This window comes from Apteryx mantelli, chromosome 2 (genome assembly GCF_036417845.1).
Source record: "Apteryx mantelli isolate bAptMan1 chromosome 2, bAptMan1.hap1, whole genome shotgun sequence".
Lineage (NCBI taxonomy): Eukaryota > Metazoa > Chordata > Aves > Apterygiformes > Apterygidae > Apteryx > Apteryx mantelli.
This window is the reverse complement of record NC_089979.1, coordinates 141,161,258-141,181,624: the sequence shown is the minus strand read 5'-3', so window position 1 is coordinate 141,181,624 and position 20,367 is coordinate 141,161,258. Positions and strand designations below refer to the sequence as shown.

General features: G+C 43.4%; 1 protein-coding gene across 2 annotated transcripts; it reads left to right on the top strand.

The window, feature by feature from the left end:
• Positions 1 to 13,094: 13,094 nt before the first annotated feature.
• On the top strand, positions 13,095 to 20,046 carry TAC1 (tachykinin precursor 1). Of its 2 annotated transcripts, XM_067292495.1 has the most exons (6): positions 13,095 to 13,126; positions 13,823 to 13,981; positions 14,068 to 14,164; positions 14,813 to 14,836; positions 16,492 to 16,545; positions 19,405 to 20,046. In XM_067292495.1, exons 2-6 carry the CDS (start codon positions 13,859 to 13,861, stop codon positions 19,452 to 19,454), a joined length of 348 nt encoding a protein of 115 aa, XP_067148596.1. In that variant the 5' UTR covers positions 13,095 to 13,126; positions 13,823 to 13,858; the 3' UTR covers positions 19,455 to 20,046. The 2 variants fall into 2 exon arrangements, with proteins under 2 accessions (XP_067148596.1, XP_067148597.1); XM_067292496.1 differs by lacking the exon at positions 14,813 to 14,836.
• Positions 20,047 to 20,367: the final 321 nt, after the last annotated feature.

Genomic DNA, 20,367 nt, shown 5'->3' with positions numbered 1-20,367 from the left:
GATAGGATTAATGTTGTGTAATTATATCCATATATTATTTAATTATGGTAAAATACTTTTACCTAGGCAATTTCTATATTAATGGATTTCTATGTTACTATATTTCTAGTCACATACCTACTCTGTCTCACAGCAAAACTTAGGAGCCCATCATCAAGACGTGGGAGAAGAATCACAGAATGATGCAAATGAGTGCCTGTTCTGGATAATCAGTGGGAGTCCGTGGTCCAACATGCATCAGAAGGTGACTGAAGATCCAGACTCTGGGCTCCCTGCAGGAGGCAACTCATACCTCCTCTCACTGGGCAAATCCCACCCTGGGTGCATCCCATAAGCAAACTTAGTTCTAAGTGCATGGCTGCAAAATATCACCCCTCAGAAGAAGAGGATTAGAACAGAGCAGGAAATTTGTATAATAGATCTCAATGAAACCGGAAAAATGCTCTGGCTCTGTGCAATTATAATAGTTCCTTTTTGGAAAGGAAGAAAAAAATCATGTATCTTTTTTTTTCTATTACCTTACTGCTAGCTTGGTTTTAAACACATTAATTGATCTCTGTGGCTATCATGTCATGTCAATAAGGTCGAGGGCAAATCGCCCTAGTCAATAATGTTAGCTGTAAAGTTATTATGTCATGTATTTACTTTTTCAAAAAGGACAAAAATCTGAGAGAATGCTTTGGGTCAAATTTGAAAAGGCTGTCATAGCTGCACACTCCCAGAGCCTCTTTCTCCAGACCATGCCTCCCACCTCCCTCTCTGCTCAGGAGGTAGAGCACTATCTTTTTGAGCTCTTTTCATGTCTACCATTCCTACCTTGTCTTCCCATCTATCCCAAACAAAAACAGCTTCATTTAGGAGGAATTTCTTCTATCTGGAAATGTAAAAAACACAGAGGCTCTACTAATCTGCAAGAGTGCTAAGCAAAAAACAAATGGCAGACCTTTACCATTTCAGACCACAGTACCAATTCAGACAGGTCCTTTGACCAGAATGTAGCACTGACAACAGGAGAGCATCAGAATGTTTAAAAAGCACATCATTCTCTCTGCAATTAATGCACTAACTGGGACATTTGGTGAAGTGATTGCAGTTGACTAGAGAAAAGAGGGAGTTAGAGACACATTTCCCAAATCAACAACAACCTGTGTCACCAATTGTGCTGTTCATCTCCAGGTGCATCACTCACAGGATAACTTAAGTTGGGAAGTGCCTCTGGAGGTCATCTGGCCTAGCCCTTCCTCAGAGGCAAGATACTTCAAAGTTAGATCAGGGGACAAGCAGCATGCTCTACACTTCTTAACTGTGGACAGACTGTGAGTACATGCTTTGGTGTTTTTCAAGCACTTATTTGCGTATCATTACATGGAAGGGAATCACCTTTAACAGCAGAGGTGTGATCCACCAGGCTGATCATGACACTGTAGTTTCTGATCACGGAAAATCAATGTCACGGTGCTAAAGACAGACAAATCTCATCCATCGTTGGTGTCAACCCCTGGTTTTTTTTTTGAAGAAACCATATTCTCCATATTCTTGGAGACCATATTCACGGAGCTGCTCCTTTCAATCTAAGATGAAGCCCCTCTCAACATTTTAAGTCAGAAACTCTACTGTTTCCTTCAAAGAAGTATCATTCCCCACATACAAGTCTGAAGTGAACTTCTGCCTTTAGCTTTCAACCTGCCTTGCTCTACTTGTTTCCTCCTATGCCTTGCAGATTCCTGAAGAGTGGGGCCAATCCGGTTCAAGTCCTGGTCCTCAGGATTGGTCATGCAACTGGGGGCAACTTGAAGAAGTGAAGTTTCATTCATAGGTGTTTTTTAACACTTCTATGACCAGTTACCAGCATATTCCTCCCTCAATAAGCCAAGAGAACTTCTTTCAGAGTCCTTTTCCAGGCAAGATAGCTACTGCATACATGACTGCATGCAGCTACTTCATGAGGATTTTCATGCTTTAATTCTGTTGCCACCTCCTGCTCCTCAGGCACAGATGTCACTTCTTTTTTTCACAGGTCTTGGGAGGACATGGGGAGTATGGCTGACATTTGGTGAAGGTCCATGGAACACAGAAGACCCAGAATTGCTCACAGCATTACAGCCTCTCTTCTCCATATGCAGCTGTACCACAAATCACTGAGTCATTTCTGTTCAAGAGAAGGCACCAGATAATTTTAAATGTGTTTTGACATCAAGGGGACTAAAGTGGTGCTTATGCGTTCTGGCCTGGGAATGCTTCCCTAATCACTTGTTTTACCTCTATTAGAAGTCACACCAAAATAATTTTTTCTCTCAAAAAGGTATAGAAAAGAGAAAATGCATTTAAAGTAGAAGTAATAATGATAACCATAGCAAGATTAGTCTAGCCCTTGGCTAACATGTTTATTAACATTTTTAAGAAAAAAGACTTTTACTCACCTGATGTTGGTTTGTTTTCCATGTTGTACACTTGACTACATGTGTAGAGCTTGGCCGTATACTATCAAGAATTGTAAGCAAATCATAGTCTCCCAGAAACAAACCCTTGCTTTCAAAAGTTAGTACAAAAAATTCACCATACAGTTTGACTCAGTAGGTAAGTGCTGTTGTGTTCCATCTTTGTCACACAAAATATTATCATCGAGGGAAAAGTTTAAAAAGTGGAGAAAACTGGTAATGTTTAATGAAATACTTGAGAACATATGAAAAACAGAATACATAATGTGTCCTGAGGTAATAGACCTAAGATCTGTGAATAATATTTTTGTCTTTGATGTCCAAATATATTTAACATGTTTCTCTTCATTTGCTGCAAAAAATGTGGGGTAAACTGCTCAAAATTGTAAAAATCATAGCTAATACTTTTATGAATTATATATCAGCACATTAACATGGAAAGATGTGAACATTTCATGAACACAAATGATCTTCATTCTGATATGGGGAGGAAACTGTTTACCACTCCAGCTTTCATCTGGAGCATGTTTATTCAAGATACTTTCTTAGGGTAGCATTTTGATAGAGGAAATCTTATATTACCTTAATATTATTACTGAAGAATTTCACTTGAATATGACCATATCTATTTGCATTTTCTGTTTGGTGTAGGCATTGCAAGAAACTAGAGAATATAAAAAAAATGACATGTACATTGTGATTACCTTACAATATTTAGCTGCAGATTGAGAACTTTCCCTCTCTCTTTTATATTAATTTAATAAATATTTATCCAGCATTTAGCACCATGCAGATCTCTACTACCTTGACTGAGGGTCTGATTCTGCCACTTATTCCTGGAAATATTTAAACCCCTACATGCTTAAGCATCCATAGTTAACATTCCCCAAATGTCTAAATGTCTGCTTCTGGAAGTGTAACTTAAATCCTAACCACACTCAGAAGGTAGCTACTTAGATATAGAAAGAGTTTTGGGCTGTACAGTTCTCTGCAATTTAATTCCTCCAAACAGGTCTCCATAGATGAGTCTTAGTCTTCACTTAGATACTTACACTGCTTATAAAGTAAAAATATGGGAATATATAGACAGATCTGTGGAAAACTCTGAGTGGGGCTGAGCACCCATGTAAAAGGAAGTAATAGAAATGCTCTGATAGAGGTATCTATGCACCTGAGAAGACTGCCAGCACTGTTTAAGAACAATGTTACCTCTCATTCTAGTTTCACTGACCAGAGCTTTATCCTGAATTGGTCCTTTCATCCTTTTTTTCTAAATCTAAGAAAAAATAACTCATATATATATATATATATATATATATGCATTGCCTTTCATGCATTGACTAGTGAATGCACCCAAAATATGGCAGATCTACATGTAGGGAAGAGCAAACAGCTGAGTCAGATGCCTAACTTGAAGATGGTCAGGACAGGAGACCTCAGCACTTTCTACTGACTGTCTCCAAGTGGTCTCTCTGTTTGTGCATTGGATGTTTGAATCTCATTTTCAAGTATCTAATTCTTCCTGGCTTTGCACAGGAAAAGTAGGAACCTGAATTTCACTCCTTTAGGTGCTTTAGTAAGCACCTAAAACTTGCACATTGTGGTCCTTAGCTTTTTACATACCTAAATCCTATACCAGATTTAGTACCAGATCTAAAAATTGTAGTAATTTTGTATGAAAATATAGGAAGACTTCTCTTCTGTAATATGGAATACATGTAACACATATCATACAGTTCTGCCATTTGGAGGTAAACACCATGCCACCTGAGTTATGTTTTACTAAATTCCTTCCTCGTTTTCTTGACTACAGACAAGCAGCGCTGCTTGCAAAGTGTAAAAAGTATATGCACTGCCTATGCACCCAGTTACACATGCAGCTGTGAGTGTGGCGAGCCAGGCAGAATTTCAAGTTGGCAGTTTACATGAGAGTTAGCACAGCTGCATGCACAGCTGAAAACTTGCTCATCATTTCTGTATGAATTCATTATTGTGGATGTCCTGGGAATTAGCTGTCCAGGAAACCATTTGGAGTGCTTTTTGACAATCAATACAAACTACCAAAAAATATCTGAACACACATACTGCACTGTGTCTTTGAGGGCATTGGCACTGAGGCACAACATAGCCCTTAATGGTCAACCCTTAATGACCATGAAATAAGTCTTCATGCATCTCTTGATTTGCTAAATTATGATTATTTTGCCTTACCTGGAGAATGCTATAAAGCTAAAAGAGACCCACCCCTTACTGCAGCAACTAAGTAGAAAGAGAAGGAATTTAGCAGAAAGAGAGATGCCTGCTCACATCTATGCCCCCTTCGTGAGCAAGGCTGGGTTGTGACGAGAAGCACATCTTGGACTTGGGAATTACACAGCCCTCTGCTGTATGAAACCTTAAAGCAGTGAAAGCTTTAGGTTCTAACCAAATGATGAACCAGTAACGTTTTCTTTTATGTATACCTAAGAGACTCCATTTTGTCATCTTATTTTCTTAGGTATTTTTTATTTTTACTTCAGACTTATCAAAGAAATAATTTCCCCTTTAAGACTGGCTGAATTGCTAATTGGGCAGTAATTGGCAAGTGTCTCAGGCAGGTAAAATGATGTTATTTCAGATGAACACAAGCCAAGAAAGACTCTCCCAGAGACACTGGTGCTTCCAAGTAAACGTTGCATTTACCCTGGCTCATTGGTCCCCGTTGACAAGGGAGGGAATCCCTGAACAAAGTCCTTATAACGGGTGTGGTGTGAATGTATGGAAAGAAAGAATAAGGAAAAGGCTCTTAAAGAAACGGGCAACAGAGTTATTCCAGTTTTTGATCAGAAGAGACCATCCAGGGATGTTTTCCAACCCCCAAGATAACACGTGCTTCCCTTGTCTTGAGCTTAACATCTTGTGTTTGGCTGAAGCATACCAAACTTGGGTTGGGAGGAACAGCATCTTGGAAAAGCTCCTCCAACACTGAGCCAGGGCAAGCAGAATGACCCCTGAGTGTCGCATCGCATCAGGGGAGGTCGGTCTTGCGACAGTTCCTATACAGAGCACTCAGTGCTTTCTGACATACAGACCACATCTTATCTTTTCCAGACAGTTCGCCTTTAGTGTACATATCGACTCTGAGCTTTGCAGGCCCCAATAACTACTGTCACCTTCAAGAACAAGCTGGTTCTTCAGCTGTTACAAAACGTTTGTTTTCTCCAAGGAGAAACAGTGCAGAGTGTGAAATGATCCTCTTGGGGGCCTTTCTGGGACTGGCTTCAACTTTCTTCTCCCCTCCTGTCCTCCAGGATGGTCACGTGTAAGCAACTTCAATGCCAAAAGGCTTCTTGATGACAAACTCCCTGTGCCAGCAGGACCACAAGGCAAGGCCTGAGACATGCTGCTGTGTCTTGCTACCACTATATGTGCAACAGTGAGTCCCTCCTCTTTAGCCCATCATGTTATTAGATCCTCCTGCTCCTTTTCTCTAGTCCTTTGCAAACGCTGTCAAGTCTTGCATCGCATAGTTCAAAAAGAATTCTAGAAGAAACGGATGCAAATAATATAAATCTCACCATATTTGGGACTTTGCATCAAACAGTGGGGGCTGAGGGTAGAGAGAAGGCATCTTTGATTTCCTTGGGCATGGAGGTGGTCCCCAAGACTTACCGTGAGGCAGCCCCCCTCCTCTTCCTTCTGTGGGTGAAGTGTGGGCTCCTGGCCTTTTAAAAGGTTTGCATCAGATATGGCAAGGTTTTAAAATTGCTCAGAAGTCAGCATGGAGTGAGTGGGAAAGAATCACAGCAAGACGATGAAACAAAACAGACCACCCCCCCCTCATATGTAACCTGATGAAAAATTCTCAGGTTTCCATAGCATCCACCAGCAACTGTCATCTTTTTCCTCAGGACACACTTTTGAATTCCAGCACAAATAGCCCTTTGTTTAGGCAGTTACTTTTTAAAAACTTCTATATAATAATGGATCCCCATAAATCCATTTTACACATTTTTTTAATCTCTCCAGCTAAATGATTTGGCAAGAAGTGACCTACTTAAAAATGAACTTGTCGCTGACATGATTTTAGAACTTGAGAGCTTTTTAAAAAATAGAATATATTATAAGATTCAAAACTGGAAGATATGACAGCAAGACATGACATAGATATTTCACATCAAGTAATTATCAAAGCAGCATGAAATACTGTCCTTGCTCTTTTCTCCATTTTTCTTCTTTTTCTGCTTTATTTGAACACCGCAGCTTCTTAGATCTCCCACTTATTACCTCCTCAGGCAATTTCATTTTCTCCACTTCACTTTTATCACACCATACACAATGTTACATCCAAGGCTAAATTCAGGAATGTTTGTTCCAGGAATGCCAGCCTGCTTTTTCAAGTTGTTGCATGATGTTTCAAACACAGGTTGAGGATTTAGAAGGAAGACTCATAACAATTTTAGAGTAAATAAGAAGCAGAAAAGCCATAAGCAAAATTGTTGAGGACTTCAAAGATGTGGAGAACTTCTGTTGAAGATATGTGAGGAAGAAGAGAGATGGAGTGAGAAGCCACAAATGCAAAAAGAAATAAAATAGTGTTATTATGGATTTATAAAAGCTGTTTAACATAACTAGGAAAAACTGGTAGCTGTAGTAAGATTAAAATTCAGTTAATTTTTTGCTGAAACTACCTTTTATCAGCCTTTTATCCTGCAGATTTCTGAAACTGTTTTTTAAATGTGCTGTTTTACTGTGAAAAATATTAATATCCCGTGAAGATATAGCCATATAAATTATGTAGTTTCCAAAACAGAGGAAAATAGAGGATGATTCACAAGTGTTTGATCCCAAGTTAAGAATCTGTTTCAATTAATCGCAGATCATGCCAGACATGGGAAGCATTAACCCCTTTCTCCTGCTGCAATGGACACCCGGAAGTTGTGAGGGATCAGCAGAAAGCCCCCATGCAAAACAACCCTTATGCTCCCTGTTGAGGAGGTCTGGAAGTAGAGAGGGAGGCAAGGCTACCCAGCCTTGTGCCAAGGAAATCAGTGTTGCTGTGGCACACTTCAGAAGGACAACAAAGGAGGAAAAAACTGAGTGAAACAGCCAGTGGTTTCCCAGATGACCAAGAACAGCTGCTGTATTTGTTGTGGCGTGAGATTGGGGCTGGTCAACCCTCCTCCCCATCATCCTCCTCCACACTGGTATCTCCGTGACCTGAGCCAGCCGGCAGCAGCCCTAAGGACGGCAGATGCTGGTGGCAGGATGCGATGGATAATCAACTGGATGTTGAGAGCAGGCTAAGCAACTGGCTTTGATGACCCATCCACAAAATTTAGTAAGCCTAGTCCTTGAGGGCTTCTGAGAAAAGGTTGTCCCTCCTACAGAAAAGTTTTATTGAAGATGTGGTAGGACTAGATAAAAAATCAACTTTTTGCCTTCAGCTACTGATGAAGTAAGTTTCAGCCTTCCTGTTATCCTTCCATATCACTGTAGTTTTCAAACAAGCTTAGACAACTGAAGCAAAAAAATGAAGACTGAGAGCTCCAGACTCAAAAAGTTCAGTCTGAATCAAATCAACTGATTTATAAATATATTTGTAATCTAATAATTATTCAGGAGACAAACAGGGTCTTTGCTAGCATCAGAACAAAGCAATGTCAGCAGTTTTCTTCCAAGAGTGATGAACTCAGTTAATCTGAAGTGTCTGCTCGTTGGCTGCTCTGAGTCCTTTGCATTGTGAGGAGACTTTGCGTTGCAGTTTTTCTGGTTGAGCTCAGACCAGTGGTGCTCACAGTCTGCTTGAGCTTCTGAGAATGTTTTGTGCCACATTTTGTGGCTGCCCCTGGCCCTTCTGTCTGGGGGGTGACAAATGCAGAAAAGCTAGATTGATGGTTTAGAAAGACAGACACCATCTCCATGAGGAGACTACCCTGCAGTATTTGATACCAAAATGTGTTGTTAGAATGTCATTCACTGTTGGCCTTGTGACTAAAAATCAGCAAATACTGCATCTTCCATGTTTCTTATCATCAAAACTGTTTGGCGAGTTAGGACAAGGCATCTCCAAGTAGTTGCATGTCCAGATCTTGATTTCATTCAGGCTGAACGAATATCAACCTACAAATGCCCCAGAGGCTATGGCAGATGCTCAGCCCCTGAGGAGAGAAGAGCAGGCATCCCTGGCCAGCCAGAGCCACCCTCCCTGCTTCTCCTCACCAGCTCCCCCCCGGCGCTGGCACACATAGAGGTGCTTTGGGATGGTTTTGCTCTCTCTCTGAGATATCCAAATAGTTTAGGGTAAATGTTTTTCTCCTCCAAAGACATGCGTTCTCTCTCCCCTAAGGAGCTCTGCAGGGCTGCATTTATTCCTCTCTCAGTCAGTTGCCTCTAGAGCTGCTAGTCTGGGAAGAGAGCCTTAACTGCAATGTTTACATTCAGTATCTTAACAGCCTGCAATTTATTTTCATTTCAGCTTGTCCCACCAATAAACTGAATGCCTAACCTAGTTGGACAAAAATGGGCCTTGCATCAGGGTTAATGACGCTCCCTCTAGGTCAGATGCAAGTGATATTGGCAGCTTGGCAGGATGGAGAACAGCGATGGGAGTGTAAAAGATGACAGGAACAGAGGAGTGGGGAAGAACATTATCCTTTCTTTTTGAAATTAGAACCAATGACCAACATTACACTTCTAGCTACTGCGAGATGATTGCATAAGTGCAAGATCAGCCTTTCTTCCAACTGTACCTGCCCGGAAAAGGGCAAGCAGATCTCGTTACTGTGAGTGTTGCCTGTCTGTGACCACAAGCAATATAATTGACCCTGTAAAGTCTGACTTTGCAAGTATAAAGATAATCTCTCACTCTGTTGATAGATAGACAGATACACAGGCAGAGGCATAGTTATCACATATGGTTTACACGCACTAATATGTACAGGCATGTGCTCTGGAAATGTTAAAGGAAGAAATTAAAGCTGACAAATCTGTAATGTAAAATTTGAAATACAGATGAAAGAGTAAATCAGTAATCTGGCCACACTTACTTAGAAAATCAAACTGCTGTTGTGAGTTCTGCTAATTTTCCTAATGCCACTTGGATGCTTTGCCAATAAATAATCTTACAATGTCAACATCAGTCACCATGTTACAAAGACTCCTCATCTGTGATCGAAATCATTCTGTTTACCCTGAAGACACATATCTATAAGAAATTTAAGAGGTCATCAATCATGATCTTTCCTTCCAATGATTATAAAGTTGCATCTTCTGATAAGAACACTTCCAGTGTTCTTGTCAGGATAGAAATCAGAGCTGAAACCTGGTCTTTTTACAGATGTCCTAGACTGCATCTCGTTTCTAATTTTGGAAGCTATATAAAATAACTGTTATAAGATTGAGTCTCTGTTACATGTAGATACCATTACCCAGGTGAAGGGATGAAAAGACATCTCAATATATATGACAATTAGGGTCAAGATTTAATTATCTAGCATACAGTTATATAGCATAGAGCCATTGAAGAACAATGCCAGATGCATTCATTTTATCTCCAGTGCTCTGAAATTTTATGTACTTGAATAATTCAGATTTTTCATCCTTCCCAAAATCTTACATGGTCACATTTTAATTTGCTATTTTCCCACAGTATATTAGCTGTTTGTTGATGATATAGGAATCACCTGATAATTGTGTAGCCGCCTATGTGTCTTATCATTAAACTATTGGACTTTCTACTGGAAACCAAAACATCATCATAAAATTCAAATAAACATTTCACAAGGACCATCACACAGGATGTATAATTTTAAACGCATCTGAAAAGCAATACTCTGAGGCATGTTTCATTGCAATTGCTTCCCAAATAGTTTTCCATTAGGGCTGGGATTCAAGCCACAGCAAGTGCCTTTAATCCAGTTCTTAACTCGATTAGGGAAACGCCTGGATAGTAACTCCAAAAACTTATTTTTCTGTCACTTCCACAGGAAATGTTTAACCCCACTATAGATTACCTTGGATCTAATGAACTCCCGGTTCCTGAACAAAAATCATCATATTAGTTGTCAGAAATGGTGTGGTCTAACTGCAACAGGAGAGCAGGATCTGTGCACTGAGCATGGCTAGGGCAGGCTTATTCAACGGAGACACCGTTGCCCACACACTCTCTCATATACCTATTTGCAAAGTAACTCCCAGACACAAAACCACTAACATCCTGAAAAGCCATTTACTTTTCTGTGTGAGGCAGGGGCAGTTTTTGGCAAAAGTGAGGGCTTTTTGCAGGTATGGATAGCATTTTACCATGCTCTGAAGCATCCACGTGGCAGGAACCAGGCAGCACAAAGGCAGAAGATTCGCCCGCTTCCAGATCAAGGCGTGGTTCCCTTATCCAAGCCTGCTACCTCCTCTCCATGTGAAAGATGGACTCAGAAAGCCTTCCTAGGAATCAGTGTTGCTATTTAGCTATGAAAGCTGCTCATCTCCTGAAAAGTCCATAGTGTAATGTCACTGTATTGCAGATCAAAGAAAGATTAAACAGTCAATTTATTTTAGAAACTGAGAAAGCAAAAAGTGAGCTTGCCCTATTAGTCATTTTTTCACTCCCACCCAAACTATTAGATAAGCCTGAGGTAAAGTGCTTGAATTCATTAAAGTTGCTAAAGGCAAGAAAGGACTGAAACACATGCCTTTTAATTTTCCATCTCTTGCTCTCTCTTAAAAAAGGGAACCCCTGTAATTTCACAGGTCAAGCTGTGATTACAGCCATTTTGATAAAATGCTGAATTACGGACCAGAGAGGACTTTTCAGTTCAAACTTATCATACTTGTCATAGCCTAGACTCCTGGATGATAGAACTGACTTCAGAGGAAGCTGGGAGTTCTCAGTATTTCTGTAAATCATGAGTTTTATTGACTTGCCTATGATTGACATGCTTAGTTTGATATATCTGACCTTTTGGTGTGTTGTCATTATGGTAAATAGAAATGGCATAATGAAAGAACACAAGAAAACAATTTTCCTTCAAGGGTCTTCAAAGTTCGCATATCAAAGGGAATGTTGCAAAGCTACAGCATGAAAATCCGATGGTTTGGGTTCCCCAGTGTTACTAAACAATATCACTTCTGCCAGCTTGTTGACAGGCATAACGAGGAGGATTCACACCGCCCACCCTAGGAATCTAAACAGAGGTGCCTAAATTAGGTGTTCAGGCTGCGTGGAATCCCTCGCAGCCTCCTCCAAACTAATCATTTTTTTCCCAACCACCCTCTCAGGGTTGGGGCCTATGTTGACTTCAGAGACATCCTCAAAGGACTGGGCCACAACCTTTCTCACTTACGTTTAGAGTCCTAAAGCAGAAAGTGTGAACCTCCTCGAGAGCCTAGAAGAGTCTCATGCCTGGCTGGTGTTTGGGGAACATGCTGGGGCCCGAGATGCATTTGCATTTAACAGGGAGGCCTGGAATTAATAATGCCTTTAGCTAGCAAACAAGTGCTGGGTCCTGTAGGATCAGTGGGTATACATGCCAATGAACTAGCCTTGAAGCGAAGGTTTACCATTGCCAGCAGGGCCACCTTAATGGTTGCATGCTGGAGCAAGCAGGGTGATAGTGCCAGGGAGCTGACTGCGGCTCCTGAGGAATCTCTTCTTTCTCAAAAGACATCTAATAGCTCCTGCCAAACCCTGCACCCAGTGCCTTACCTTGGCAGTAGTACTGTGCACCCTGACAGCACAGGTGCTGCGGGACCACCAAGGGGAACTGAGAAGCCTCCTGTGCAAGTAACCTCGGACAAGTAAGATGAAACGAGTGTGAAATGGAAAGGAGCCTAAACGGTTATGCGAGCTGCATGCCAGCAAGAACACAAAGCTGCCCCAGGGAAAGGAAAAAGGCAGGGAATCACTGCTGGAGATGCTGGCTCATTTCCAAGAAAGACATTTGCCCCATCAGAGGGCCTGGCTCCGCACTGGCCGCCTCGCTGCCCGGCGCTGGCCACCGTGCCGCTGGGACGCAGGCCGGGCCAGGTTCCCCTTGGCGTAGTGCCCTCACCTCGCAGCCTCGTCTCCGGTGCCACGCTGAGCTTCCCCGTGAGCCGGGCAGCGCCGGCTCCGGGAGCGAGCAGCGGGCAGCAGCTCTGGTTAAGCCCAAGCCCGCTCGCCCAGAGGCGCCGTGCCCGGCGGCGCGCACCCCTCGCCGCAGCTCGCTGCCACCTGCCACCGCGGTCCCCGTGCCCCGCCGCCCCCCGCAGCGCCCCTCGGTGAGCGGGCAGCGCTTCCCCCCCCGGCCCCCGGCCGAAGCGGGGCGGGGGGAGCAGGGAAACCCGCCGGCCGCAGCCGCCCGCTCGGGCCCGCGGCGGGACGGGGCGGCCGCGAAGCGCGGAGCGCGGCGGGCGGCCCCGCCCCGGGCTGCCGCGGGGGGCGGGGGGGGCACCCCCGGCCGGGACAGCGGAGGGGGGGGGAAGGGGGGCACCCTCGGCCCCGGCTGGGGCGGCGGGGAGGCGCCGCGGCGCGGGCGCGGGGGGCTGGCGGCGGGGGCCGCCCGCCAGGGCGGGGGCTGTCACGTGGCTGTCACGATAAAACCGGGGGTAATTGCGTTTAGGCAAATGAGGCTGCCTCGGCCCTCCCCGTCTCCAGGTATATAAAGTGGGGCGCTCGCCCGCCGACGGCCAATGCGCACGGAGAGCAGCGCCCGCCCCGCCCGGCGCAGGAGGTGCGTGTGTCCGCGCCCGTGCGCGCCGCGGCGCTCGTGCGGAGCGGGTGCGCGGGGCTCGGGACTCGAGGGGTGCGGTGTGTAGGGGGGGATCTGTATCCTATATGTGTGTGTGTGGGGGGGTGCCTCTGTGTGTTTGTGTATGCGGACGTGTGCGTCCCTCTGTGAGCGTGCTTCTGTGTGTCTGTGCGTCTGCCTAGATGTATGTGTGCATACGGACGTGTGAGGGTGTGCGTATATCTAGACACGTGTGCAGCTGTACGTATGTGGAGAGAGGTGTCCGTATGTAGGTGTGCACACCCAATACGTGTGTAGCTGTATGTATAGTGTGCATAACTAGATGAGCATGCATGGGGGGGTAACCTAGATGTGTGCATACCTAGAGGGGTATGGATCTGTATGTGTGAAGGTGTGTATATCGAGATGTGCATGGATCCATATGTGTGAGGGGGGCTGCATGCATCTGTATGTGTATGCATCCATATGGGGGGGCTGTGCGTACAGCTAGACGTGTATGTATATAGGTGTGTGTATCTAGGTACATACGTATCTGTGGGTGCGAAGGGGGGTGCGCACAGCTAGATGCGTGTGCATACTGTATGTGCGAGGGTGCATACGTGCCTGCGGGGGCGGCGCGTAGCCCCTGAGCGCCGTGTCCCCGCCGGCGGTTCCTCCCGTCCCCTCCCGCCCCCGCAGGTGGCCGCAGCCCGCCCGCAGGACGTCGAGGCGGCGATGAGGCTCCCGCTGGCTTTCGCCGTGCTGCTCCTCGCCTCGGCGCGGGGGCTGGCCGAGGAGCTCGGCGCCACCGATGACCTCGGCTACTGGTCCGACTGGTCCGAGGGCGAGCAGGGCAAGGTGAGCGCGGCGGCGGGGCGCGGCGGGGGCGGCGGGGGCGCCGTCGGCGCGGGGCCGCGCTGAGCGCCGCCGCTGGTCGCCCGCAGGAGGAGCTGCCGCTGCCCTTCGAGCACTTCCTGCAGAGGATCGCCCGGAGACCCCGGCCCCAGCAGTTCTTCGGCCTGATGGGCAAGCGGGATGCCGGTGAGCGGGGCGCGGGCGGGGGGCGCCTCGCGGCCGCGCGGCTTCCGCGCCTCGCGCGGCGGGCGCTGCACCCGGCGTCGCTCTTCCCAGCAGCGGCCCGAACTTTGCAGCGGGTCGCTCGCTTCCTTGGGTAAATCTTTCTCAAAAGTTGCGAAACCCCCCCCCCCCATGCAAGGCAAACCCATCGACTGGAAAATAACCAATAGTAAAATTGCACAGCAAAGTTGCAAGTGCACACTAATTATAGCATGTAAATAAATACCAGTAAAAAGTATCACTATAATGCACAGGTTGGCATACATGCCACTAAATTATCAGAGCGTGAAAACAGTATGATTACTGCCATGTAATACTGTGTACAATTATTGCCATCTTTTCTCATTTTAAGTGTGCACCGAACTGAGAATCGGTCAGAGTAGCTTGGAGCTAAACAGATATAAACTGTGTCATTTTAACTGAAATGAGACTTTGTAGTCTATTGAAGGAGAAATACGGTTGTAAATGATCTCCTTAATTTTCCCTACATTGAATATACATAGGGTAGTTTCTGTATTTGATTCGTCGAAGGATCACAGAAATAGCGTATGTATATGCCGATCCTTTTTCAAAAACTCTTTCTTTTTTTTTTTCCTTTCCTCTTCTATGCAGGATATGGCCAGATCTCTCACAAAAGTAAGTTTAAAAAATCCCCAACATCTTAAGTAACTATTAAAAGATATTCAAATGGAGAACAGTATATTTTAGTGGATTCTTTAGAATATGAATGAGTTCAGTGAAGGACTGGCAGCACAGGTGGTGGAGAAATATTCTGTCAAAGAATAGAGTAGCCAGCAGTAAAGTCTTAAGCTTGTACCTAATCTGAACCTCCACAAGCTTTGAGACTTCAATCAGCTTTAATGTGTGAATGGTGCAGCCCTTATTTCTCTAGGGGTGCATTCTGCAAACCTTTCTCATAGGCAAGACAGGCTTACTGCCAGGCTTGGAGTGAAAGAATTAAGACAGCAAAAGCTGGAAAATTAGAATAGTGAATTCCCAAATCTCTGAGAAGTGATGACATGAATACACATACAAGATACTGTATCTGTGATCTTAGCGATGTCCAACTGTGAATCAGACCCCCATCGTAGCAGAGACTGATTGATGATGTGCTGTCATATAAACAAGCGTATCTTGCACCATTAATAAGCATGTCTTGCTTTGTTTCTGTGTAACGCCAAGTGGGAGATGGTATCAGCAGTGCAGTATTGCCTTGTTGCATACAGTGACAAACAGTTTTATTCTCTGAAATTATCTGAAGATGCTTAGAAAGGACCTAGAAGACTTTTTAATAAGTAAAAATTGATCTTGTGTTTTGTCAGCTGTCCCCAGAGGTTGATGCGTATCCCAGTGTTCTCTGTTAGTCACTAGATTTTATCACTAGGATTATTTATTTGAAGATCAATTAAAGAGAGTCCCATCCAAAGCTCATGACAAATAACTGCTGACTAAAGTTAAAAAAAATGATAGCCTTCTTAAACTGTTTCAGCTCTAAAGTTAATGCCTGTGAGGTCTTAAAAATCATTCATCTTGTTTTGTAGATGAATTAGTCAAGCAAAATTCCTTCCAAAGAGGAATTTCTAAATTTGCCTCAAGTCAGCCTAGAAAAAGAAGAATGGCTCATTTTTGGTCCTTATCTGAAACTATAGCTATCACTACATCTAATGCATGCTATAGGCCAAACCTTGGAGTAATTTATCCGCTACACAACCAGTGCCTTGAGGAGTAATAATGGGGCAGGATGGTAATATTTGAACTCATAAATATTCCAAAAATAGAGCCAGACTGTCTAGCTCAGTCATGTCCAGACATAGAATCCCATTGTCTTCCTCTCAAATAAGGGCTCTGTTGCTTGACCTGTGATGAGGATTTTCTTCCATATAACATAAAAAACACTGACAAGTGGAATAGGTGTATCATACAGATGCAAGCTATGCCAAGATATGGTCTTCTTATGCATGTGCTGAAGTCTGTAGGGATTGTACTATCCATCAGCTGCACTGGGAGAGGAGTAAGAATCAGTTATCGGCCATTGTTTTTCTATTATGGTTAAAAGGCAAAAACAATCATGTCTATTCAAGCCAATGGGAAGGTTTCCACTAACTGGCCTGGGCCTTGGTCTAATCTACTCCCAGTGATTACCCCCTCCCTCATCTGAGAGTGGTGTGAAAAATGAGTACGTGAGATGAACACGTGTCTGAGTCTGTGTCTTCCTTCCTCATGAGAACACATGATCTTAAAAGCCTGCCTATTTAAAATGTATTAAAATGCCTCCAAATATATTTTTTCAGGACATAAAACAGACTCCTTTGTTGGGCTTATGGGCAAAAGATCTCTAAATTCTGGTAGGTATATTACTAAATCTGCTACGTGGTAATATATAGCTGCTTAATTCTGTTGCTTCCTTGTTCTCTCCCACTGGATGGATGAAGCAGTCTCTATGCGGTGTAGACCCAGAATTCTCTGAAAAGGGACCAGAATATTCTTTCTTACTCAGAATATTTCAGGGTCCTGTTCACTCTAATGCTTGTGATGATCAAGCCTGGTTTGAGCTGCCAAAGTGCAGGCAAAATCAGGTAAGATTCCCTAGGGCACTTTCCCTGCTCTCCCTATCCTCACTGGTATTTGTGTTTTTACAGTCTGCAAAATGCTATTAAAGAAAAAATAAGTAAATTTTACTGGCACGTCAGGAGAAATTTGGAGGCTTAAAACATAATGCTCATTTAAGCTTGTAATTCAAATCCGGATCTCCTCAGCTGAAGGTGCACTCACCTTCTCAGCAGATCATTATTTTTAATAAACTTGAAGCAGGAGCGGAAAGAGCAGAGATCTGCCATTAATATCGCCTCATTCTTCAGCTCAAACAGTTAAACATTCCCAGCCCCTTACAACTTTTAATTTTACTTCCAAATAACAAACAGCATTTTAAACTTTGAATGGATACTGTGAACTCATTTTCCCATACACTCTGTATAGGACAGAATCCTGCTCCTTCCTGTGAGCAACCCCTAAGGGTAATGCCAGACTGCCAGTTGCTCTAGCTTTCCTGTGCTGTAGGGTAGTAATGAGGGAAATCTCTCACAGTGAACCATAAAGTGTCAGTTAATTCCCTAGAAAAGAAATTAAAAAAACCCACAAAACTAATGCCTGTTTCATGTCTCTGAAATAATTCTCACTGTTTTGTTAAATGAATGATAAAAGTTAAATTACTAGCTGACACCTTTATATTATGTAGATACATGCTGTGATCTATATTCTGCAATTATGGTTGTCAGTAACTTTTATTTTCAATTAAACCCTGTTCAGACTAGTAATATTGCTCTGCATCATTTTGCAAATTGCTATGTATCATGAATAATTTTGTACAATTTTATCTGTGGTGGCAATAGCTATTAAATGCATAATACCTGTAAATATATCTGCTATCATAAAAGTAAATAGCCTGGAAGTGATAAATTTTGTATTGGTTTCCTTTGGGATTACATTTATATTCATATGAGAATGTAAGATATAGCAAAATGTTTAAAAAAGGCAAGGATTTTATTGCCCTAATTTAAAAAATGCTGGTATAGTTAGAATACTGTTATCTGGTGTTTAAGTATTTATCTCTAACAGAGGGGAATAATGAAGTTTTACCCTGTCAGGCTATGTAATACCTGCCTGATAGGTAAAACTAGAATTCACTGCTTTCCTGCCTGATTCCCTGAGAACAAAATGGTAAGAAGTTGCTTCTGCTCCTGTTGAGGAGAAGATAGTCCCGAGGACTGTGCAATCAAGCAAGGTCAGGAATTTGTCCCAGGATTACTGTCCCTCCTAACTAATACTCCCCACCAAAAGATGTTTAACTGGACAGGAATTAGTCGCCTCTTTTCTTGATGCCATAATGTACTAGGTTTTTTTTCTCTTTAATAGTTTTCTTCTGTTATTCAGAGAACCTCCGAGTCCCCTGGCGTTAGGGGAGACACTGTGTAAGAGTTTATGCTGTTGGGTGTAAGTGCTATGCTGGTTTTAGGTTTCATGTGAGAAACCAGGTTGCCGTAGCCCTGGGATCTTGATTCCCCGCTTGGTAAAATGGGATCTGACACTGACCATCCCCCAAGCTGCTCGTACACTCAGATTAATGCTCCAGGTGGAATCTAGAAAAATCAAACACACAGTAAGGATACTAAAGTCAATCCATATTGAGAAAGGAAGTGCGACTTTATTGTCTATTTAGCCTGGTGAATTTTGAAGTCTTATTAATTTAAAACCTTCACTGATCTAAAATTCAAGCTCTCTACAACACACGGTGCTGAATCCCACACAATTAGTTGTGTTTGCATGCAATAGTCAGACACGCATCCGCTCCTTGAAAGCAGCGCTCCCTTTGGGGTCCAAACGACGGTGACTGCTGTGATCAGCTGCACGTGACCCTATGGTCAGGCTCTGCAGGCCTCTCTCTCATTTTAAAAGAGCAAGAAGGAAAAACCTCCTGCAGCCGCTAAATGCTAAATATGTTACTGATGACTATTTTAGGCTGCAGATGGTCCAGAGAGTAGTCTGAGTTTTGCATAGATCTTGCTGCAGTTTTAATAAAAGGCGTCTTCATGTGCATAGGTTGGATATAGGGAAGGTTTAAAACTAGCAAAGAGCTGGTTATGCAGGGCAGAAGGTGGAAATGTCGGTGTGGAAAGCCTCTACCCACAGATCGATCTCTGTGCCCAGCTCCGATCTGTTAAACGAATTCCTGGAGGCGAAAAGGCTCGGCGCGAGTGGCTGCCACCAGGAGCTGCACAGGCTGCAGGCAGAAAGCACTGCTCAGACCGACAGCCGCCAAGAAGATGCCGCGGTCTCGGGGGTAAAAGCCTTGCTTCCCACGCAATCCCTGTCGCTGCGGAGGTCGCTGATCGCCCCCTGCGTTTAGTCACGGCTGAGACTGCTAGCAAACAGCATCTACCTAATTTCTGGGGATGAGGCAGCATGCTTCATGATGAGGAGCCAAATAGTCTAGGCCTAGTCTGGAAAGCCCTAAATTTGCCCGTGCAAGGCAAAGGGATTTGAGTGCTGCGTGTGTCAGGATAAGCCGTTGCTGCTCGTGTCTGAATGAGCTGATGTTGTCAGGTGGTGAACCAGCAGACTGGATATCTCTAACATTTGCTTATGCTTATTACAGTGTACACAAGGCTTCACAATGATGTGCCTCATTCTTGTTTCATTTTTCACAGGATCCTCTGAAAGGAGCATAGCACAGAATTACGAGCGAAGGCGTAAATGAGACATTCCCATGCATTATTTATTAAACTTCATTTGTTCCAATGGCCAATGCAGTGTAATGTAAACTAACCACTGTATGGAATAATTATTTATTTAATAATAATTGATGGGGGGGGTTATTGGAGTTGTACATTCAATAAAATGATTATTTTTCATATTGTGGCAGCGATACACATTGTGTAAGTGTGTTGTGGTTCTGAAAGGAAGGCTCCCTCTGGAACAGCAACCCTGGTGATGTCTCACAACAAAGCACATCGTTTGATATGACCTGTAAAGTTATGTTCATTAAACAAAAAAGATTCCTTTGTTCATAGAAAGCGATTCTATCAGCTTCACAAGCGCAGAACAGAACTGATGTACAGTCTAGTGCCTCAATTTGTTTTCATGATTTGTAATGTACTGTAATTTCCATGTCAAAAAATATATTTGTATCATTGCAGCATGTTTTATGTTTTCTGACTACATATCTATATATTTTAAAAAGGGGGGAATGGGGAAGGGTTGAATGTGAATCCAAGGTCTTCATTTCACAGTCTGAAATTTTATGATAGTAACATTTTAAATAAAAACTACCCTGGGGATTTTGCAACATACTTTCGTTGGTGTTAGTGATGGCATTATTTCAAAAATTGGTCTGGAGTGAGACATGGGTCAAAGAAATAATCTATAATTCTGAGAATAGAAATAAATATCAGTTTAATGCCTCCCTTCTGCTGAGGGGACATAAGCTTTCTGATGCGAGTCTGGTGAATTCTTTGGGAGTTCTGTTACGTTCCCAGAGTTGCTCCTGGGTCATACAAGGTCCTGTGCATCATAACCCCCTGTAGAAACCCCTTGAGAAGTAAAATGTGTTCTATAAAAAGGGCTCAATGTATCCTACAGTTCCAAAGTGGAATAATTTGCTGTGGAATTCA